The sequence below is a fragment of the Callorhinus ursinus genome, unplaced genomic scaffold, assembly GCF_003265705.2.
Source record: "Callorhinus ursinus isolate GAN/ISIS: 27379988/994484 unplaced genomic scaffold, GSC_fseal_2.0 scaffold19, whole genome shotgun sequence".
NCBI lineage: Eukaryota > Metazoa > Chordata > Mammalia > Carnivora > Otariidae > Callorhinus > Callorhinus ursinus.
In genome coordinates this window covers 20,352,809-20,377,616 of record NW_027397081.1, presented here as the reverse complement: position 1 = coordinate 20,377,616, position 24,808 = coordinate 20,352,809, and the positions used below count along the sequence as shown (strand labels likewise).

The 24,808-nt window shown below is 37.7% G+C and overlaps 1 protein-coding gene across 1 annotated transcript; it reads left to right on the top strand.

The window, feature by feature from the left end:
* Positions 1-7,842: 7,842 nt before the first annotated feature.
* LOC112840423 (olfactory receptor 8B12-like) lies at positions 7,843-8,787 on the top strand. Its single transcript, XM_025893831.1, has one exon. The coding sequence runs from the start codon at positions 7,852-7,854 to the stop codon at positions 8,785-8,787; it is 936 nt and encodes a 311-aa protein (XP_025749616.1). The 5' UTR covers positions 7,843-7,851.
* Positions 8,788-24,808: the final 16,021 nt, after the last annotated feature.

Here is a 24,808-nt window from a genome sequence, read left to right as displayed (position 1 = left end):
CCTCTAGAAAAGCTGGAAAGTGCATGAAATGGCAAAGTAGTAGAAAGATCATAAACTTTGAAATTTGGAGGTAAAAGCCTTCCATCGGATGCACTGATAGGCTAATTTCTTACTATGTGACTTTGGGCAGGTCATATATATACTCCATCTTCATTATCTGTAATGTGGGAAAATGATATAGCCTCAAAGGTTTGTGAGGATTAAAGAAGACATAATGTGTGTGAAGGGGTTTTGTAAACTATAGATGTCAGTTTTTGCTTTAAATGTGGGCCCAGTCAGTTTGAAGAATGGAGAAGGTGCCACTGGGCAAAACCCTGTGCAAAGGTCAACCTGTGTTCCTGTCTCTTAGGTGCATGGCAAGTGCAGTTCTCAGGTAGCACCAAGGTGTTCCTGGATCTAGGGATAAGTCTGGTGAAGTGACCATTAGTGACAGAATCCTTGGCTCCCCATGGGAAATTGTAGGAATAAGGTGGGGCCATATTATTCCTGATACCTAAACCAGACAAAGACATTACAAGAAAAAAAATACAGACTAATATCCCTTATGAATTTACATGCAAAAAAATCAACTGAAAACATTGCCAAATAAAATCCAGCATAATACAAAAATACTTCTACATAATTTCAAATGGAGTTTTATCCTAGGAACATAAGTTTTTTTTTTTTACATTTGAAAATTAATCATAGTTGACCCTTGAACAACAGGGGTTTGAACTGTGTGGGCCCACTTACATGTGGATTTTTTTAATAAATACAGTACAATATTGTAAATGTATTTTCTCTTCCTAGTGCTTTTCTTCATAACATTTTCTTTTCTCTAGCTTACTTTATTATAGGAATATAGTATATAATACATATAGCATACAAAATAGGTATTAATCAACTGTTTATGTTATCATTAAGGCTTCTGGTCAATAGTAGGCTATCAGTAGTTAAGTTTTGGGAAAGTCAAAAGTTATACATGGATTTTCAACTATGTGTGTGAGGGGATTGGCACTCCTAACCCCCATGTTGTGCAAGGGTCAACTGTAATGTGATTCACCATATTAACCAAATGCAAAGGAAAGCCAAAAAATTATCTGAATAAGAATAGAGAAAGCATTTGATAGAATCCAGTGTCCATTCATGATAAAAATCTGGGAGTAGAAGGGCATTTACTCAACCTGATAAAGGGCATCTATGAAAATCATAATTATTGGTGAAAGAAGTAATGCTTTCTTCTAAGATCCGGAATGCATCAAGGTTGACATCTCCAACTACTCCTACATATTGTGGTGGAAGGCCTAGCAAGTGCCATAAAGCAAGAAAAATTAAAAAGTCATATTTATTGGAAAGAAAAGTTAAACAGACAATATAATGTTCTATAGAGAAAATCCTTATGAACCTACAGAGAAGCTACTGGAATAGGAGAGTTTAGTAAGGCTAGAGGATATAAGCTCAATACATACAAAAAAATCAATTTTATTTCTACATACTAATAATAAACAATGAAAAATTGAAATTAAAAGTGCCATATACAATAGTGTCAAAACATGAAATACTTAGCAGAAAATCTACCAACATATCAGTAAGGTTGGTATAATGAACCCCAAATTATTGCAAGAGAAATGAAAATAGTCCTAAATTAATGGACAGACATGCCTTGATCATAGAAAGAAAGAATCAAAACTGGTTAAGATGTCAAATCTCCCTAAGTTGAACTATTGATGCCATGCAATTGCAGTCAAGGTCCCACCATGATTTTGCAGAAGTTGACAGATTGATTCTTTACTTTGTATAGAAATAGGAAGGACCTAGAATTAAACAAAACAAAACTGAAAGATAAGAACAAAGTTGGAGGATTTACACTGTCTAATTTCAAGATTTATTTTAAAGATTCTGTAATAAAGACAACATAGTATTGACATATAGAGTATAAAATGACGGAATAGACAGCAGCTCTAGAAACAGATCTATATATGTATAGCTAATTTATTTTCAATGAAATTACCAAAGCAATGCAGCTGAAAAACTATTTTCAATAAGTGATACTGGACAATTAGAAATACATATGATAATGAATGAAAAGAGGATTATACACAGAAATATAAAATTTAAAACTAGAAAGCATTTAGAAGAAAACATAAGAAAAAAAATCTCATGTTAGGTAAACAGGACAAATAAAGCATTAACCCTAAAAGAAAAAAGTTCATAAACAGGATTTTATCAATATTAAAAACTTCCTTTTTGAAAGACTGTTAAAAATAGAAATGCAAGCCACAAACTAGAAGACAATATAAAATATGTATCTGATAAAGGACTCATATCTAGAATATATAATATATGAATAATAATATAAATAAATTATATATATTTTGCTTACAACTCAATAATGAGACTAAGTACCTAATTAGAAAATGGAGAAAAAAAAGTGAATAAGCACTTCATTAGGGAAATGCAAATTGGAATCATATAAGGTAGGCACACCCTTTAAACCTTGTACAGTCAGTACAAGGTTTAAAATTACAAAAATTGACAGTACTAAGAGTTAGCAAGGATTTGGGCAAGGTGGAACTCCCATAACAATAGGAATGCTTTGACAGCAATTTTTCAGCTTCTTTAAAAGCTAAAATTACATTTCTCATACAACCCAGTAATCTTACTCCTATTTCTACATATTACCCAAGAGAAATGAAAGCCATATGTCCATAAAAGAAACTGAATGTTAATGTTCAGAGTATTTTACTTATCATAGCCCAAAACTGGAATTAGTTCAGGTATCCATTAAGAAATGAAGGGATAAACAAGTTGTGTTATCCATCCAATAGAATAAAGCTTGCCAATAAAAAGGAATGAACTGCTGATATAAGCAACTCATCCTTCTAAGTTAAAGAAGTAGATATAAAAGACTCCATAGTTGATAATTACATTTGCATGGAATTCTAGAATAGGCAAATAAATAGTGATAGCAGACTTATGGTTGTCTGGGCCCAGAAAATGGGGTGAGAAGTTTGTCTTCAAAGAGGAGGGAGAGAACTTTTTGGAGTGATAGAAACATTCTACATCTTGATTGTGCTATTGTTTATACATCTGTCTATATTTGTTAAAATGCATTGAACTATACACTTAAAATGGGTGAATTTTATTATGTAGACCAATAATAAAATATTAAAATAGATATGGCAGAACTTAAAGGTGATGAGTTCTCTCAAAAGTTTGAAAAATGCTCAAAGACATAGAAAAGAAGAGGATAACTCCAACATCTGAACAATAATAATCCTAGAAATAAAGAACAAAGAAATTTGGTGGGAAGACAATTATCAATAAAGATTATAAGAAAAATTTCTAGGATTAGAAGATTTGTATTGCTAGATTGAAGGAACACTCTGAAAGAAAAGAGACACACCAAGACATATTATTGTAAAATTTGAGAACACTGTGGATGAAGATTCTAGGAGTTTTCAGAGAGAGAAAGAGAGGGAGAGGGAGAGGGAAAGAGATGGTGCCAGGTTTGGGTGGGATGGGGAGGTGGACTAGATAGATAGATAAATAGATAGGTAGATAGATAATCATATAATACATAAAGGAACAGAAATGAGAATGCTACTGGACTTTTCGCTGACCATACTGGGATCTAGGAAAGAGGGGATCTAACACAGGAGAGCAGCAAAAGAAATTCCAGGCTGATGTCCATGCACTGGGTCTAAAAAACAATCAGTCCAGATACATACAGAGGGTGGAAGCCTCCAGCAGAAAAAGACAATTGACAGATTGTCCCACATGTTTGAACATTTGGAAACTAATTTTGATGGCTATTTGATAGATACTACGCAGCATGTGAAAATATGAAGGGGAGATACATGGCACTGGGAAATTATTAATTCAAGGAAAAATTTCAGATAGTACAAATAGGAAACATAATTAGAATATAGTATTTGGCTGGTTATTTGTATACTGATGCTTATTTGTATAGTTATAATAATGTGGATGTTAAGTATTGAGAATGAAAAATTATAACTGTTAGAAAGGATAGGAACAGGAACTGGGGTGGGAGAGTGTTAGAGAAGAATCACATATATTTTCAGTGGAAATAATGAATTCAACAAATATTTATTAATAACTATTATAAAGTTAGGCCCCATTATTTACTGATCCATGAATAAATTTCTAAAATAGAGGAATCCCTTCACCATGAAAGGGTTTGAATCTTTGGCAATAACATCCTTTATATCTGGGATTTGCTGCCCACAGCCATTCAGTTACAATGGGTCAAGGGACTACCAGGAAGCATAAAAATGGAATATCAAGACATATGGTCCTTTTGCTCCATGAGTAGAGGCAGCCCTACCTTCCTTGCTGATTAGGATCAATTATTTTTGCCAGGATGGTGAATCCACTTCTTGTCTGCTGGTCACAGGCATGAGGAGTCCTAAGTGCCCTGGTGGCAGCCATAACTTAGAGTTTAGTGGGATCCTTGTGTCCTCTGGTATTTTGTCATCTAGACTAAATCTAGCTCCTTATGCTCCCTACTCTTTAGTCATTACTGCCACAGATCATATACTTTTTTGGGGGGGGGGAGTGGATTAGAGGGAGAGGAGATAGAGAATCTTAAGCAGGCCCCACACCCAGTGCAGAGCCCAATGTGGGGCTTGATCTCATGACCCTGAGATCATAACCTGAGCCAAAATCAAGAGTCAGATGCTTAACTGACTGAGCCACCCAAGTGCCCCAAGATCATATGATTTCTGACAGATGAATTTAATTTTATGCCCATCTTGAGAGCCTAACTGAAGTTACATCAAATGAAGACATTTCAGTTGCCGTCTTTTCTCTCTGGACAGGCTCCCTCTCAGACTTTTTTGGTTGGAATTGTGGCTTATTCTTGTAGTTCTCTTGTGTGGAGTAAAGGGTACTGACCTCACACCACTCTGGTGCTGCCTGGAGGTCTACCAGACATATGAGGTTTAATGCATGTGCATGAGGTATATATACAAAGACACTGTATTATACATATTTTCCACATTAGTATGTTATAATCCATGCCTCACATATATTTTAGTGTCAGCAATAAATAGAACAAGAAATCCATTATACAGAGATTCAAATTTTGGGAAAGATAGTTCTGCAACAAAAGGAACTTAATCAAATATTTCTATGTTTCTTTCTGCTTGTATTGGAAGAAGCCAATAATAAGAATGACTTTATAGAAGCCCTGGTTCACTTGAAATAAAATCTAGATGCATTTGAAATGAAATTCCCATGGAAACACCTCTAAGGTGACAAAAATCTTAGAATTTTTTCTGGTGTTGCATCATGCATTCAAGAACCCTCTAAGATTCCTAAAGGAAAGTGAATGTTTAATAAACCCCTGAGGTCTCCTTTGCCCTTACGTCTTAAGAAGAGTTTACTTGTAGTGCTTATTTTAATTTTTTGATAATGGTTTCTTTTTTCTATTTCTTAAATATGTGTAGAGGGATTGAAAACAGACACTGGGATTCATTAGAGTTGTTCTGGGCTATGGAAATTTCTAAGTGTAAACAGATAGGGCACTGTCATTGTTGAGTCTTAGCCGAGGGCAAGGAAGTCCTCACTTATGTGTGTGCACACACTCACAAACACACACAGGCATGTGTACAGAGGTTTTAGTTGGATTTGCCTGAGGAAGATGTACTTCTGCCTTTGTGTTTTGATTTCTTAAGTTCCCCAAGAGGTCTTCAACTCTTAACACAGCAAAAAACATAACTCATCCGCTGACACTTGAATTTATCCAAATAGAGACCTATTTTTTGGATAGATAATTTGCCACACTTAATATATAAAAGCCTCTGGAAAAGTTGCCACACAAATTCTATTAATCTTTACATAATCTCAGTTAATAACCTACATTGTGTGGCTTGTGATTGTCTAAAACCTCAGCAAAGTCTCTTGTCCCTCTATGCTGTTACTACCGTCAGAATTTCCTCCCTCAGATCCAGGAATGTGGGTTAACATATTATGTTTAAAGTGCAGGACAAAAATGTGATGCTGTGGAAAGGTGCTGCATTAAGAGATGAACGTCCAGTGTTTTATTAGAGTAACTGATCTTACCAAGCAAACACTTTTCAGGTCTCTTTCAAAGTCATCACTCGAATGTCGGATTATTCTATTTAAAACTGAAATCCGTAAACTTTGCCTTTTCTATCCCTGTCCCTCACATTCCTTTTCCTCATATAACTTTTCATATTACATGTTTTGTCTCTTTCTTTCACGTATTTTCTGTCTTTTCCCACTTGAATAAAGGCCCCATGAGGGCAGGGATCACTTTGTGTTTTTTCACTGAAGAAATTACCGGGACTTGGAAGAGTTTCAGGGATGGGGTAGATGTTTAATTGGCAGGTGTTGAAAGAATGCCATCCTTGTTCAAAGTCCTTCATCAACTTCCCATTATCTGACATATTGGCAGTAGAGTCTGTTCTCTGTCTTTAGGTCTTGATAGAAGCTGTTATTAGTTGTTTGGCAAGTATTTGTTTTTAATAATCAAGCTTAAAATGAAGGATCAAGTAGTGGAGAAAATTCAGAGAAATTCTTTTTTAAATTAATTTATTTTTAGGCTTGGCGAAGGTGCAAATAATTCTTGGTATATACTGGATGTGATTGAAATAATGAATATCCTTCTCTAAAGTCTGATTACCCTAATTTTACCTTTCCTTGTTTTAACATTTCCTACATTCCCTTGAAGTTATATAAGTACTTGTTTTTAACTATAAAGACTCTCATGATATCTTAGTAAGTAAAAATGCTGCTTCAGAGATTTCACTGTCACTTAGAAGGAGGTAGCATGCTTAGTGATTAAGACAAAGAAGTTTAGAATTGGACAGACTAGGGTTTGACTCAAGATTCTGGAACCTAAAAGCAGTGTGCCCCTCACTGTAAAGGAGAGATTAGGAGGTCTAATCTATAAGGCTGTTGTGAGGAATAAGCAAGGTACTATTTTTTGTGCATTGCTTTAGAAACTTGGTTTTAGTATAAGGGTGCTGGATCTATACTGTGTTTGGTACACAGTAAGTGCTCAGTACAGGGAAGCAAGTACTATTTTTTCCCATAAGGCTTTGTTGTTAATTGTGCTTACAAAGATGTAACCAGAATGAAAGACTAGGTCACTGAAAGCCATATCAAGCATTTTCAAGGGCATAAACAAATTCTCTTCTTCCTTAGGGAGGATGGGTCTCTGGAGCAGTGATCCTGAGGGATTCTCTGTAACTACATCACTGAGATCTCTAATCCAGAATAAAACTCTTTAGTCTCGTGTTATCATGGGCATTAGGAAAGGATGCTGTCTCATGCCTAGAATTTGGACAAGAGACTTGGGCCAAAGCTACAATCAGATCAAGTTCTTCAGGTCAGCAAGACAATTAGAGTTTTGATCCTCAAAGTAGAGAAGCAGAAGCAGAGGGTCTGAGCTCTGAGTTGTCACTTTCTGTTCACCAGGGCCGTTTGAGTGTCCATGAAAGAGCTGGATGAGAGGTAGTGGAGAACAGCATTGTGACTCCAAGCAGAAGGAGGGTGAGTGCCTGCCTGACCTGGTCTGTCCTGTAGCAGAGGGGGTAAAATCTCAAACCCCAGGAGCCAGACCACCCGAGTTCACCTTCTACTGTAACTTAGCAGCATTGGGACTTGTGCAAGTCACTTAGGTGCAGGGTCCTCATCTGTGAAATGGGGATAATCACAATGCCACACAGCATTTAGAACAGCGCCTATCCCATAGTTAGTACTCAGTAAATGTTCCTATCCTCGTCTTCTCCGTTACTCCCTGCGCTTCCACGGTGTGTAGCCTTCTCTCTCTTTGTCTCAGTGACTTGTTTCTTTTTCCCTTACAGACCTTCCTAGAGGACAATGGCTGCAGATAATGCCTCCTCTGTGGCAGAGTTTGTCCTCGCAGGCTTAACAGATGAGCCAGAACTCCAGATGCCTCTCTTCCTCCTGTTTCTAGGTTTCTATGTGGTCACGGTGGTGGGGAACCTGGGCCTGATAACCCTGATTGGGCTGAATTCTCACCTTCATATTCCCATGTACTTTTTCCTCCTCAACTTGTCCTTCATAGACTTTAGTTATTCCACTACTCTCACCCCTAAAATGCTAGTGGGTTTTGTCTCAAAGAGAAATATCATTTCCTATGCAGGGTGTATGACTCAGTTTTTTTTCTTCTGCTTCTTTGTCTTTTCTGAATCCTACATCCTGCCAGCGATGGCATATGACCGCTATGTCGCCATCTGTAAACCACTGCTGTACACAGTCACCATGTCTCCTCAGGTGTGTTTACTCCTTTTGTTGGGTGTTTATGGGATGGGGGTGTTTGGGGCTGTGGCCCATATGGGAAACATAAGGTTTATAACCTTTTGTGCTGACAACCTTGTCAATCACTATATGTGTGACATCATTCCCCTCCTTGAGCTCTCCTGCAATAGCTCCTATATAAATTTGCTGGTGGTCTTCATTGTTGTGACCATTGGCATTGGGGTACCCATTGTGACCATTTTCATCTCTTATGGTTTCATTCTTTCCAGTATTCTCCACATTAGTTCTACTGAGGGTAGATCCAAAGCCTTCAGTACCTGCAGTTCCCATATAATTGTGGTATCTCTTTTCTTTGGGTCAGGAGCTTTTATGTACCTCAAACCACCTTCTATTTTACCCCTTGACCAGGGAAAAGTGTCCTCCATATTCTATACTGCTGTGGTGCCCATGTTCAACCCATTAATCTATAGTCTGAGGAACAAGGATGTCAAAATTGCCCTGAAGAGAACCTTAGGCAGAAAAATCTTCTCTTGAAAATGCCTGAGAAAGGAGACCCAAAGTTTTGTTTATTGGAGTATTTCTTTTTCTCTCCAATAAGGGGAACAAATGCCAGTATTTGTTCTCCTATTTTTTCCCATTAAATTTTTTATTGTTATGTTAATCACCATACATTACATCATTAGTTTGTGATGTAGTGTTCCATGATTCATTGTTTGTGCATAACACCCAGTGCTCCACGCAGAATGTGCCCTTTTTAATACCCATCACCAGGCTAACCCATCCCCCCTTCCCCTCCCCTCCAGAACCCTCAGTTTGTTTTTCAGAGTCCATCATCTCTCATGGTTCGTCTCCCCCTCCGATTTGCCCCCTTCATTCTTCCCCTACTGCTATTTTCTTCTTTTTTTTTCCTTAACATTTATTGCATTATTTGTTTCAGAGGTACAGATCTGTGATTCAACAGTCTTGCACAATTCACAGTGCTCACCATAGCACATACCCTTCCCCAATGTCTATCACCCCGCCCCCCCCCCCCCCCCCACCCCCCCCAACTCCAACAACCCTCAGTTTGTTTCCTGAGATTAAGATTTCCTCATATCAGTGAGGTCACATGATACATGTCTTTCTTTGATTGACTTATTTCTCTCAGCATAACACGTTCCATCCAAGTCATTGCAAATGGCAAGATCTCATTCCTTTTGATGGCTGCATAATATTCCAATGTGGATATATACCACTTCTTCTTTATCCATTCATCTGTCGATGGACATCTTGGCTCTTTCCAGTTTGGCTATTGTGGACATTGCTGCTATAAACATCGGGGTGCATGTACCTCTTCGGATCCCTGCATTTGTATCTTTGGGGTAAATACTCAGTAGTGCAATTGCTGGATCATATGGTAGCTCTATTTTCAACTGTTTGAGGAACCTCCATACTGTTTTCCAGAGTGGCTGCACCAGCTTGCATTCCCACCAACAGTGTAGGAGGGTTCCCCTTTCTCTGCATCCCCACCAACATCTGTTGTTTCCTGACATGTTAATTTTAGCCATTCTGACTGGTGTGAGGTGGTATCTCATTGAGATTTTGATTCGGATTTCCCTGATGCCGAGTGATGTTGAGCACTTTTTCATGTGTCTGTTGGCCATTTGGATGTCTTCTTTGGAAATATGTCTGTTCATGTCTTCTGCCCATTTCTTGATTGGATTATTTATTCTTTGGGGGTTGAGTTTGATAAGTTCTTAACAGATTTTGGATACTAGCCCTTTATCTGATATGTCATTTGCAAATATCTTCTCCCATTCTGTTGGTTGTATTTTGGTTTTGTGGACTGTTTCTTTGCTGTGCAAAAGCTTTTTATCTGGATGAAATCCCGAGTTCATTTTTGCCCTTGCTTCCCTTGCCTTTGGCAATGTTTCTAGGAAGAAGTTGCTGCGGCTGAGGTCAAAGAGGTTGCTGCCTGTGTTCTCCTTTAGGAGTTTGATGGACTCCTGTCTCACATTGAGGTCTTTCAACCATTTGGAGTCTATTTTTGTGTGTGGTGTAAGGAAATGGTCCAGTTTCATTCTTCTGCATGTGGCTGTCCAATTTTCCCAACAGCGTTTGTTGAGGAGACTGTCTTTTTGCATTGGACATTCTTTCCCGCTTTGTTGAAGATGAGTTGACCATAGAGTTGAGGGTCCATTTCTGGGCTCTCTATTCTGTTCCATTGATCTATGTGTCTGTTTTTGTGCCAGTACCATACTGTTTTGATGAGGACAGCTTTGTCATAGAGCTGGAACTCTGGAATTGTGATGCCGCCAGCTTTGCTTTTCTTTTTGAACATTCCTCTGGCTATTCGGGGTCTTTTCTGGTTCCATACAAATTTTAGGATTATTTGTTCCATTTCTTTGAAAAAAGTTGATCATATTTTGATGGGGATTGCATTGAATGTGTAGATTGCTCTAGGTAGCATTGACATCTTCACAATGTTTGTTCTTCCAATCCATGAGCATGGAACGTTTTTCCATTTCTTTGTGTCTTCCTCAATTTCTTTCATGAGTATTTTATAGTTTTCTGAGTACAGATTCTTTGCCTCTTTGGTTAGATTTATTCCTAGATATCTTATGGTTTTGGGTGCAATTGTAAATGGGATCGAATCTTAATTTCTCTCTCTTCTGTCTTGTTGTTGGTGTATAGGAATGCCACTGATTTCTGTGCACTGATTTTATAGCCTGCCACTTTACTGAATTCCTGTATGAGTTCTAGCAGTTTTGGGGTGGAGTCTTTTGGGTTTTCCACATAAAGTATCATATCATCTGCAAAGAGTGAGAGTTTGACTTCCTCCTTGCCGATTTGGATGCCTTTGATTTCTTTTTGTTGTCTGATTGCTGTGGCTAGGACTTCTAATACTATGTTGAATAGCAGTGGTGAGAGTGGACATCCCTGCCGAGTTCCTGACCTCAGGGGGAAAGCTCTCAGTTTTTCTCCATTGAGAATGATATTCGCTGTGGGTTTTTCATAGATGGCTTACGATATTGAGGTATGTACCCTCTATCCCTATACTCTGAAGAGTTATGATCAAGAAAGGATGCTGTACCTTGTCAAATGTTTTTTCTGCATCTATTGAGAAGACCATATGGTTCTTGTTTTCTCTTTTACTAATGTATTGTATCACGTTGATTGATTTGCGGATGTTGAACCAACCTCACAGCCCAGGGATAAATCCCACTTGGTCGTGGTGAATAATCCTTTTAGTGTACTGTTGGATCCTATTGGCTAGTATTTTGGTGAGAATTTTTGCATCCATGTTCATCAAGGATATTGGTCTGTAATTCTCCTTTTTGATGGGGTTTTTGTCTGGTTTGGGGATCAAGGTAATAATGGTGGCCTCATAAAATGAGTTTGGAAGTTTCCCTCCATTTCTATTTTTTGGAACAGTTTCAGAAGAATAGGTACTAATTCTTGAAATGTTTGATAGAATTCTCCTGGGAAGCCATCTGGCCCTGGGCTTTTGTTTGTCGGGAGGTTTTTGATGACTGCTTCAATTTCCTTAGTGGTTATAGGTCTGTTCAGGTTTTCTATTTCTTCCTGGTTCAGTTTTGGTAGTTGATACGTCTCTAGGAATGCACCCATTTCTTCCAGGTTATCTAATTTGCTGGCATAGAGTTGCTCATATGTTCTTATAATTGTTTGTATTTCTTTGGTGTTGGTTGTGATCTCTCCTCTTTTATTCATGATTTTGTTTATTTGAGTCCTTTCTCTTTTCTTTTTGATAAGTCTGGCCAGGGCTTTATCAATCTTGTTAATTATTTCAAAGAACCAGCTCCTAGTTTCGTTGATCTGTTCTACTGTCCTTTTGGTTTCTATTTCATTGATTTCTCTCTGATCTTTTATTTCTCGTCTCCTGCTGGGTTTAGGCTTTATTTGCTGTTTTTTCTCTAGTTCCTTTAGGTGTAGTGTTAGGTTGTGTATTTGAGACATTTCTTGTTTCTTGAGAAAGGCTTGTATTGCTACATACTTTCCTCTCAGGACTGCCTTTGCTGCATCCAAAAGATTTTGAGGAGTTGAGTTTTCATTTTCATTGGTTTCCATGAATTGTTTTAATTCTTTTTTAAGTTCGTGGTTGACCCATTCGTTCTTTAGTAGGATGCTCTTTAGCCTCCATGTATTTGAGTTCTTTCCGACTTTCCTCTTGTGATTGAGTTCTAGTTTCAAAGCATTGTGGTCTGAAAATATGCAGGGAATGACCCCAATCTTTTGGTACCAGTTGAGACCTGATTTTTGACCTAGGATGTGATCTATTCTGGAGAATGTTCCATGGGCACTAGAGAAGAATGTGTATTCCGTTGCTTTGGGATGGAATGTTCTGAATATGTCTGTGAAGTCCATTTGGTCCAGTGTGTCATTGAAAGTCTTTATTTCCTTGTTGATCTTTTGCTTAGATGATCTGTCCATTTCAGTCAGGGGGGTGCTAAAGCCCCCACTATTATTGTATTGTTGTCAATGGGTTTCTTCACTTTTGTTATTAATTGCCTTATACAATTGGCTGCTCCCATGTGAGGGGCATAGATATTTACAATTGTTAGATCTTCTTGTTGGATAGACCCTTTAAATAGGATATAGTGTCCTTCCTCATCTCTTATTACAGTCTTTGGTTTAAAATCTAAATTGTCTGATAAAGGGATTGCCACCCCAGCTTTGTTTTGGTGTCCATTAGCATGGTAAGTGGTTTTCCACCCCCTCACTTTCAATCTGGGGGTGTCTTTGGGTCTAAAATGAGTCTCTTGCAGACAGCATTTCGATGGGTCTTGTTTTTTTATCCAATCTGATAGCCTGTGTCTTTTGATTGGGGCATTTAGCCCATTTACATTCAGGGTAACTATTGAAAGATATGAATTCAGTGCCATTGTATTGCCTGTAAGATGACTGTTACTGTATATTGTCTGTGTTCCTTTCTGGTCTATGCTGCTTTTAGGCTCTGTGTTTGCTTAGAGGACCCCTTTCAATATTTCTTGCAGGGCTGGTTTCATGCTTGCAAATTCCTTTAGTTTTTGTTTGTCCTGGAAGCTTTTTATATCTCCTTCTATTTTCAATGACAGCCTAGCTGGATATAGTATTCTTGGCTGCATATTTTTCTCATTTAGTGCTCTAAAGATATCATGCCAGTCCTTTCTGGCCTGCCAGGTCTCTGTGGATAGGTCTGTTGCTAATCTAATGTTTCTACCATTATTGGTTACATATCTCTTCTCTTGAGCTGCTTTCGATTTTCTGTTTGTCTCTGAGACTCGTAAGTTTTACTATTAGATGTTGGGGTGTTGACCTATTTTTATTGACTTTGAGAGGGGATCTCTGTGCCTCCTGGATTTGATGGCTGTTTCCTTCCCCACATTAGGGAAGTTCTCTGCTATAATTTGCTCCAATATACCTTCTGCCCCTCTCTCTCTTTCTTCTTCTGGGATCCCAATTATTCTAATGTTCTTTTGTCTTATGGTATCGCTTATCTCTCGAATTCTGCCCTCGTGATCCAGTAGTTGTTTATCTGTCTTTTTCTCAGCTTCTTTATTTTCCATCATTTGGTCTTCTATATTGCTGATTCTCTCTTCTGCCTCATTTATCCTAGCAGTTGGTGCCCCCATTTTTGATTGCACCTCATTAATAGCCTTTTTGATTTCGGCTTGGTTAGATTTTAGTTCTTTTATTTCTCCAGAAAGGGTTTCTCTAATAACTTCCATGCTTTTTTCAAGCCCAGCTAGTATCTTTAAAATCATCATTCTGAACTCTAGGTCCGACATCATACTAATGTCCGTATTGAGTAGGTCCCTGGCAGACGGTACTACCTCTTGTTCTTTTTGTTGAGCTGATTTTTTCCGTCATTTTGTCCAGAGGAGAACAGATGAATAAGAGACCAAAATGCTAACAGGGTAACAACGTCCCCAGATAATACACTCTAAACAAATCAGAAAAGACCTGAAACCAGGGGAAAAGAAAGGGAAAGAAAGAAAAAAGAAAGAAAGAAAAAAAGAAAAAGATAAAAACAAACAAAAACAGAACAAAATAAAAAACAGAATATGATCAAATATGATCAGGCTGGTGCATAGATCAGTGCCACACACTAGATTTTGGGTTATTTTGGTCTGTTAGAAGAAAGTGCCTTCCAAAATTTTAAAGAAAGAAAGACTTCTATATGTACAAATTAAGGGTTGATACGATGAAGGGATGGAATATGACTGTAAAGATGAATATTATACAAAATTTTATAAAAGGAATTGATAAGAAGTTGTTTGAAAAAAGAAAGAAGAGGATTTAAAAAAAAAAGAAAGAAAGAAAAAAAAAGGGGAGAGAATGTGATCAGGCAGGAGACTAGCACAAAGCCATACACTAGAGATTTAGGGTATATTTTGATCTGTTAGAAGAAACTGTATCTCAAAATTTTAAAGAGAGAACAACTTATATATATATATGCCAAAAATAAGGGTAACTATTATGAAGGGATAGAATATGACTCTAAAAATGAAAAATAAAAATGTTTATTTAAAAAAGGGATTGATAAGATGTTGGTTGAAAAAGGGAAAAAGAAAAATTCAAAAAAAAAAAGACAGTTAAAAAAAATTAACTTTGAAAGACTAAAGAATCATGGTAAAAAAGCCATGAATTCTATATGCAGTATTTCCCTAGCCCTGGAGTTCTGCCATTCACATTTATCGGTAAACTTGGTCTTGGCTTGCTGGCTGTTCTTGCTGATCTTCTGGGGGAGGAGCCTGTTGCCGTGGTTCCCAAATGTCTTTGCGGGAGGCGGAATTGCCCCGCCCTTGCCGGTCGGGCTACATAATTTGCTGAGTTTGCTCTTGGGAGCAAACTTTGCTTAGGAAACTTTGCTTAGGACTTAAACTTTGCTTAGGAAAGTTCTCTTCTATTAGAAAAAAAGTAAAGTTAGGATAAATGTTTAGTTTTGTCCTTTAGAATGGTTCTGTTCAATAGGGATGTAATAAAAGAAATGAAAGTGTAGGAGAGGACTGTGCTTTAGATAATATTATAGAGGGAAAGATCACTGAATTGCTTGAGTTGAGGATGTCATAAGATTGATGGAAAATCAGTACAATGTTGGTAAATAAAAAAAAAAATCTCACCCCTTCTTTAAGCTGAAGTATGTTATGCACACAGGGGCACCTGGGTCTGCCTTCAGCTCAGGTCATGATCTTTGGGTCCTGGGATGGAGCCCTGTGTCTGGCTCCCTGCCTCTGGGTCCCTGCTAGGTGGGGATTCCACTTCTTCCTCTCCCTCTCTCCCTCCCTCACTCATGCTTTCTCTCTCTCAAATAAATAAATAAAATCTTAAAAAAAATAAGTTATGCACAGCAAAGTGCACAAATATTAAGTGTCAATGAATTTTTTCACATATATAAGGCTATGTAACCATCACCTAGACCAAGAGATAGATTTGCATCATTTCAGAATATTGCTCCCTGTCCCTTCCCAGTAAATATTACTCCCAATTCTCTTTCTGGAAATAGCTACTATTTTTACTTTTATTGTTACAGATTCATTTTGCTCATTCTTGAGCTTCATATAAAAAATATTGCATTTATTTTTTTATATCTGGCTTCTTTCTCTCAATATAAAGTGTAATGTGAGTTTCACCCATAACATTATATGTATAATATTTTGTTCTTGGGTATTACTGTTTGGTACTCCATTGCATGAATATAGAACAATTTATCAACTATCCTATTAATGGACATTTGGCTTGTTTTCAGTTTCTGCATATTATTTTTAATAAAGATACTATGAACATTCATGAGCGTATAGTTTCTTTGAAATATACTAATTTCTCTCAGGTTTATACCTAGCTGTGGATTTATTGGGTCACAGAATAGATATACTTCTAGGCTTCTTAAATACTACCATCTGTATTCCAAAGATTTTAAACTGATTTGCACTTCCAACAGTTTCCAGGTAAGGACACTCATCCTTCTGAACACTCATTGTTTTAAATTCTTTTCATTTTAACTACTCTTTTGGATATGTAGTGCAATATCACTTTAGTCTTTTTCTTACATTTCCCTAATAAGTAATGATGTTGATTTGCAGGTGACATAGATATATATTCATAATATATTCATTAGCTATTTGGATATCACCCTTTGTGAAGTGCCTGTGCAAGTGTTTTGTCTGCACAAAAATAGTGTCTAAGCTCTTTTTCTTATTTTTTTGCCAATATATTTATTTATTTTTATTGTTCATTTGGCCAACATATACTACATTATTAGTTTTTTTTTCTTATTAGTTTGAGTTTTAAGAAAGCATATTCTGGATATGAGTCCTTTTTCAGACGTAGACATTGTAGTTATTTTTGTTCAGTCTGTGCCTTGCCCATTCAGAAGGCCATTCCTAATGATGTCTTTTTGGTAATAGATGTTTTAATTTTAATGAAGCTCAATCTATCAACTTTTTTCTTGACTGTTAGTGCTGTGTCCTATTTAATCTTTAACTATTACGAAGTTATAAATATATTCTCATGTTTTCTTCTGAAAGCTTTATTGTTTTTCCTTTAATGTTTAGATTTTTGATCAATTTTAAATTAGTTATAATGTATGGTGTGAGGCAGTGAATTTATTATTTTTTTCAAGAAAATATTCAATTCCTTTAGAATCATTTAGAGAAAAGGCCATATCTTTTCTTTAAATTGTATTGGCTATATTTCTATGGATCTATTTGAAGATCATGGGACAATATTCTTATGTGACTAGTTGGAGAGAAGTTGGCTTGGAGCCAAAGTGCTGTATTCTGCCAGCACAATGTTGAATTGAAGTGGTAAGAACAAACATTCTTGTCTTGTTTTGACATGGATGTTATGTTTATTCTAGAAATTTGATATCTTTTATGCTGTTTTAAATGGAATTTTTTTAATTTAATTTTTTAAAAAAAGATTTTATTTATTCATGAGAGACAGAGAGAGGCAGAGGCAGAGGGAGAAGCAGGCTTCCCACGGAGCAGGGAGCCTGATGTGGGACTCGATCCCAGGACCCTGGGATCGTGACCCAAGCCGAAGGCAGATGCTTAACTGACTGAGCCACCCAGGCATCCCTTAAAATTTAATTTTTTATTGTTTATTACTAGTATATAGATATACATTTTCTTTTTATATGGAGTTGACCCTTGGACTACATGGGTTTGAACTGTGTGGGTCCATTTATACATGGATTTTTTTACAGTATAGTACTGTAAATGTATTTTTTCTTATGATTTTCTTTTTTTAAGATTTTATTTGTTTGACAGAGAGAGAGAGAGAGAGAGAGATTACAAGCAGGGGGCGGGGGGGCAGAGGGAGAGGGAGAAGCAGGCTCCCAGCCGAGCAGGGATCCTGATGCAGGGCTTGATCCCAGGACCCTGAGATCACGACCTGAGCTGAAGGCAGATGCTTAACCAACTGAGCCACCCAGGCATCCCTTCTTAATAACATTTTCTTTTCTCTAGCTCATACAGTAAGATATAATATATAAAATATGAATTATGTTATCAGTAAGGCTTCTAGTCAATGGTAGGCTATTAGTAGTTAAGTTTTTGGGGAGTCAAAGTTTGTATGTGGATTTTTCAGTCATGTGGGAGTTGATGCCCCAACCCGTGTTGTTCAAGGGTCAATGGTGTTAATTTTTTATCCAGCCACCTTGCTAGCTTCTTTTATTAAATATTTTACTTAATTAATTTAATTAGCAAAAGAGGAAATAGGAAATCTTTTTATTTCTATATACATAATCATGTTACTTGCAAATAAAGACTTGATTCTTCCTTAATGATCTTTCATTTTCCTCATTGCTCTAAGACCTCTAATACAATGATGAATAGAGGTGAAAATAATGGACATCCCTGTGTTGTTTCTGATCTTAGGGTAAAAACATTCAGGCTTTCACTACTGAATACAGTATTTGCTGTAACTTTATTTTATTTTTTTATAGAAAGCATGATCAGATTAAGAGTGGGTGATTAACTTTCAGATAGAAAGTAATGTTTTTTTTCTACAAAATACATATGTATGGTAAAAAAATTAAATACCACAAAAAAGTATACAGTAGAAATAAGTCTTCCTTTTGCTTCAATTCTCCCCTAGATGTAACTATTCTCGGTCAATACATTGAAATAGATATCGATTTATATATCTAGGGACACCCTTTTTGTTTTAAAATTCTGTAGAAGGGCATTTAAAGATGTATCTTGAGTAGATATGGAAGATAACGAGGAGTGAGCAGAGGACATTGCTGGGCAAGAAGAAAAATCAAGACATGTGAAAAGGTGTGAGTAGGAAAGAAGAGGAAAGAGGAGGCAACACAGAAAACCTATGGCAGCTTCAGCTCTGGTAGCATATTGGTTTCTCCTGATTTTCTGTCCCCATACCATGATGTGACTGCCTGACTTTGCTTGCTTGTTGCTATGTTGGGGGCAGAACCACCAAATGCTTAAGGTGCAGAATGGCAAGGATTTTCAATTCAAAAAACATTCACATATGCACTTATTTTTCTATTTTTAAAAAAATAAGGGTTGGTTTTAGCTCCAAGAGGTAAAGAGCATGGAAGTTGTCACACTCATTCTCACATTGAGAAAGAAGCTGAACAAACTGAAAACGAACAGCTCTTCTTAGGTCCAATGGAAAACTGAGGTCATAGAGCCAACTCTCTCCTGGAGAACTGGAGAGAGGTGAGAATACAGAATCACAGCTTACTTGGAGCTGAAGCTGCTGGAGCTTATATACATATATTGGTAGTAACACTTCACCAGTAATTGATGAATTGCTGGAGGCTGAGTATGGACTAGCTTGAAATGTTGAAATTCTTAAGGACTTAGGGGGGCTCCCACACTTTTGTGAATTTTACCTCTGGGAGCACCATCAGGTTCTCATGGTGAAGGTTGAAAAAGGTAAGGGAAATACCCAACTCCCGGTCCTACTGTCCCACCTAGGCTTCCTACCCCAACAAATCTTTATAATAACAGGCACAGAGTTGAAAGAATGGCAAGACTCAGACTCTAATTAAGAGTTTCTAGGGAAATCCAAAGAAAAAAGGGGAGACAAAAATGACACGAGGAAATAGAAGCCTCAGATACCTACAGCAAATAGTAAATACAGCATAACTCCGAGCCAGATAAACACAAAGCTTCACACTAAAGTCCTATGTACCTCAGTTCCTATTACCCAAAACATCATGCCAGTTTTCACCAAAAAATAACAAAGCACACTGAAAGGCAATATAAAAGTCTGCAGAGACAATGGAAACAACAGAATTAGACCCAGATAGAGCAGAAATGCTGGAATTCTCAAATCAGGAAGTTAAAACAATTATGATTACTGTGCTAAGACTTCTAATGGAAATAGTGGACAGTAAGCAAGAACAGTGGGTAATGTAAGCAGAGAGAGGGAAACTGTAAGAAAAAATCAAAAGGAAATTCTAGAAATCAAAACACGGTCACAGAAATGAAAAATGCCTTTGATGGGCTCACTAGGAGACTAGGCATGCCAGAAGAAAGATCAGTGATCCTGAAGGTATATGTCAATAGAATTTTCCTAAACTGAAATATAAAGAGAAAAAAAGAACAAAAAATATGGAGCAGAATGCCCAAGAATCATAGGACAATGATAAAAGGAATACCAAGAAAAAAAGAAAGAAATGGAAGAAAAATATGAAATAATAATCGTTGAGAATTTTTTAAAATTAATGAGACACAGAACCTTAGTGAAGCCAAGCAGGATAAATACAAAAAATCAATACCTGGCCATATCCCATTCAAACAGCAGAAAACTAGACAAAAAGAAAATCTCGAAAGAAGGCAGAGGACAAATATCTACATTACCAACATAAAACCATGGATAAGAATTACAACAGACTTCAGAAACCAGAAACCTGAATTTAAATAAAATCTTGAAAGAAAAAAAAAGTATAGTTGATATTAAGAGAGGAGAAAAAAAGTTATCATATAAATGCTCAATTAAAACTGGAAAAGGTAGAGAATGGAAGATTAAAAAAGAAACAAAAACAAGTGTGACAAATCAAAAATAGATTCAAATATTATAGATATTAATTCAACTATATCAATAATCACTTTAAATATAAATAGTCTAAGTGTGCCAATTAAAAGACAGACTGAGAGAGTGGATAAAAAAAGTAAAACTCAGTGATATCTGATCTACAAAGCAACCCATTTAAAATATAAAGCTACAAGGGGGAGGAGCAAGATGGCAGAGGAGTAGGAGACCTGGATTTTGTCTGGTCCCAGGAATTCAGCTGGATAGGGATCAAACCATTCTGAACACCTATGAACTCAACAGGAGATCGAAGAAAAGAATGGCAACAACTCTGAACAGAAAAGCGACCACTTTCTGGAAGGTAGGACGAGCGAAGTGAACCCAAGGCGATATTCGGGAGGATAGATGGTGGGAGAGGGGGCCTCCGTCGGCCGCTTCTGGCAAGTGATAGAGCCGTGGAGCACAAAATCGAAACTTTTAGAAGCCGGCTCCGGTGAGGGACGTCGCTCCAATGGCTAAGCGGTGGGTGGAACCCTCGTGGGACAGTGTGGTCTCAGGACCCTCGGGGTCACAGAAAGACTGGGGGGTGCCTGAGTGCGGCAGAGCTCCCAGGTATCGGAGCGGGGAAGCCGGCTGCAGAGACGGAGCCGAGGCGTGGGCTCTTAGCTCAGGGTTGCCATAAACCGTGATCGGCGACACAGTCGGGCCACTGCTCCTCCAGAAGGGATCCAACAGGCGGCAGATCCTGGGAGACTCCCCTTCCTCCCCCGGGAGGAGCGGCGTGGGAGCACACCACAGGGATCTGCTGGGTTTGGAGACTCCACACGGGGTCAGGTGCCAGAGATAGAAACGCTAGGTCACAGGTCAGGTGAGCACGGAGTGTGGCCGGAGACCGGGGAGACAGGAGTGAGTGACTGCTTTTCTCTGGGGCTCACTGAGGAGTGGGGCTCTGAGTTCTCAGCTCCTCCGGGGCAGAGGTTGGGAGGCTACATTTTCACTCTCGTCTTCCAAAGCTGTACCAAAAGCTTGCAGGGAACAAAAGCTCCCAAGAGCAAACCTGAGCAGATTACTTAGCTCCGACTGGGAAGGGCGGGGCAATTCTGCCTCCAGCAGAGACATTTGGGAACCACGGTAACAGGCCCCTCCCCCAAAAGATCAGCGAGAACAGCCAGCCAAGACCAAGTTTACCGATCAATGAGAAGGGCAGAACTCTAGCGCTAGGGGAATACTGCACATAGAATCCATGGCTTTTTTACCATGATTCTTTAGTCTTTCAAAGTTAATTTTTTAAATTTTCTTTTTTTTTCTTTTTTTTTGAATTTTTCTTTTTCCCTTTTCCCACCAAAATCTTATCAATCCCTTTTTTAAAAATCTTTTTTATTTTTCATTTTTAGAGTCATATTCTATCCCTTCATTGTAGTTAACCTTATTTTTGGTATATATATAAGTTGTTCTTGCTTTAAAATTTTGGGGTACAGTTTCTTCGAACAGACCAATATATACCCTAAATCTCTAGTGTATGGCTTTGTTCTAGTCTCCTGCCTGATTGCATTCTCTCCCTTTTTTTTTAATTCCTCTTCTTTTTTTTTCAACCAACTTCTTGTCAATTCCTTTTAAAAATCTTTTATAATTTTCATCTTTACAGTCATATTCCATCCCTTCATCGTATTTACCCTTAGTTTTGTTCATATATAAGTTTTTCTTTCTTTAAAATTTTGGGAGGCACTTTCTTCTAACAGACCAAAATACGCCCAAAGTCTAGTGTGTGGCACTGATCTATGCACCAGCCTGATCATATTTGATCATATTCCTTTTTTTTTTAAATCATTTTCTTTTTTCTTTCTTTCCCTTTCTTTTCCCCCGGTTTCAGGTCTTTTCTGATTTGTTTAGTGTATATTTTTCTGGGGATGTTGTTACCCTGTTAGCATTTTGTTCTCTCATTCATCTATTGTCCTCTGGACAAAATGACAAGATGGAAAAAGTCACCTCAAAAAAAAGAACAAGAGGCAGTACCAACTGCCAGGGACTTAATCAATATGGATATTAGTAAGATGTCAGAACTAGAGTTCAAAATGACAATTTTAAAGATACTAGCTGGGCTTGAAAAAAGCATGGAAGATATTAGAGAAACCCTCTCTGGAGAAATAAAAGAACTAAAATCTAACCAAGCTGAAATCAAAAAGGCTATTAATGAGGTACAATAAAAAATGGAGGCTCTAACTGCTAGGATAAATGAAGCAGAAGAGAGAATTAGTGATATAGAAGACCAAATGATGGAAAATAAAGAAGCTGAGAAAAAGACAGATAAACAACTACTGGATCATGAGGGCAGAATTCGAAAGATAAGTGATACCATAAAACAAAACAATATTAGAATAATTGGGATCCCAGAAGAAGAAGAAAGAAAGAGAGGGGCAGAAGGTATATTGGAGCAAATTATAGCAGAGAACTTCCCTAATGTGGGGAAGGAAACAGGCATCAAAATCCAGGAGGCACAGAGAACCCCTCTCAAAATCAATAAATAGGTCAACACACCGACATCTAATAGTAAAACTTACGAGTCTCAGAGACAAAGAGAAAATCCTGAAAACAGCTCGGGACAAGAAATCTGTAACCTACAATGGTAGAAATATTAGATTGGCAACAGACCTACCCACAGGGACCTGGCAGGCCAGAAAGGACTGGCATGATAGATTCAGAGCACTAAACGAGAAAAATATGCAGCCAAGAATACTATATCCAGCTAGGCTGTCACTGAAAATGGAGAGATAAAAAAGCTTCCAGGACAAACAAAAACTAAAGGAATTTGCAAACACGAAACCAGCCCTGCAAGAAATATTGAAAGGGGTCCTCTAAACAAACACAGAGCCTAAAAGCAGCATAGATCAGAAAGGAACACAGACAATATACAGTAACAGTCACCTTATAGGCAATACAATGGCACTGAATTCATATCTTTCAATAGTTACCTGAATGTAAATGGGCTAAATGCCCCAATCAAAAGACACAGGCTATCAGATTGGATAAAAAAACAAGACCCATCGAAATGCTGTCTGCAAGAGACTCATTTTAGACCCAAAGACACCCCCAGATTGAAAGTGAGGGGGTGGAAAACCACTTACCATGCTAATGGACACCAAAACAAAGCTGGGGTGGCAATCCCTTTATCAGACAAATTAGATTTTAAACCAAAGACTGTAATAAGACATGAGGAAGGACACTATATCCTACTTAAAGGGTCTATCAAACAAGATCTAACAATTGTAAATATCTATGCCCCTAAGATGGGAGCAGCCAATTATATAAGCCAATTAAGAATAAAAGCAAAGAAACCCATTGACAAAAATACAATAATAGTGGGGGACTTTAACACCCCCCTGACTGAAATGGACAGATCATCTAAGCAAAGGAGAACAAGAACCATAAGGTCCTCTCAAGAGATGGAGAAAAAGCATTTGACAAAGTACAGCATCCTTTCTTGATCAAAACTCTTCAGAGTATAGGGATAGAGGGTACATACCTCAATATCATAAAAGCCATCTATGAAAAACCTACAGCAAATATCATTCTCAATGGGGAAAAACTGAGAGCTTTCCCCCTAAGGTCAGGAACATGGCAGGGATGTCCACTATCACCACTACTATTCAACATAGTATTAGAAGTCCTTTTTGGGAAAACCCAAAAGACTCTACCCCAAAACTGCTAGAACTCATATAGGAATTCAGTAAAGTGGCAGGATATAAAATCAATGCACAGAAATCAGTGGCATTCTTATACACCAACAAAAAGACAGAAGAGAGAGAAATTAAGAGTCGATCCCTTTTACAATTGCACCCAAAACCATAAGATACCTAGGAATAAATCTGATGAGATCGAGTGCGTTCAGGGTGATATGGCCATAGACCCTAGGAATAAATCTAATCAAAGAGGCAAACAATCTGTACTCAGAAAACTATAAAATACTCATGAAAGAAATTGAGGAAGACACAAAGAAATGGAAAAACGTTCCAAGCTCACGGATTGTAAGAACAAATATTGTGAAGATGTCAATGCTACCTAGAGCAATCTACACATTCAATGCAATCCCTATCAAAATACTATCAACTTTTTTCAAAGAAATGGGGCAAAGAATCCTAAAATTTGTATGGAACCAGAAAAGACCCCGAATAGCCAGAGGAATGTTCAAAAAGAAAAGCAAAGCTGGTGTCATCACAATTCCGGACTTCAAGCTCTATGACAAAGCTGTCCTCATCAAGACAGTATGGTACTGGCACAAAAACAGATACATGGATCAATGGAACAGAATAGAGAGCCCAGAAATGGACCCTCAACTGTATGGTCAACTCATCTTCGACAAAGCGGGAAAGAATGTCCAATGCAAAAAGACAGTCTCCTCAATAAATGGTGTTGGGAAAATTGGACAGCCACATGCAGAAGAATGAAACTGGACCATTTCCTTACACCACACACAAAAATAGACTCCAAATGGTTGAAAGACCTCAATGTGAGACAGGAGTCCATCAAACTCCTAAAGGAGAACACAGGCAGCAACCTCTTTGACCTCAGCCGC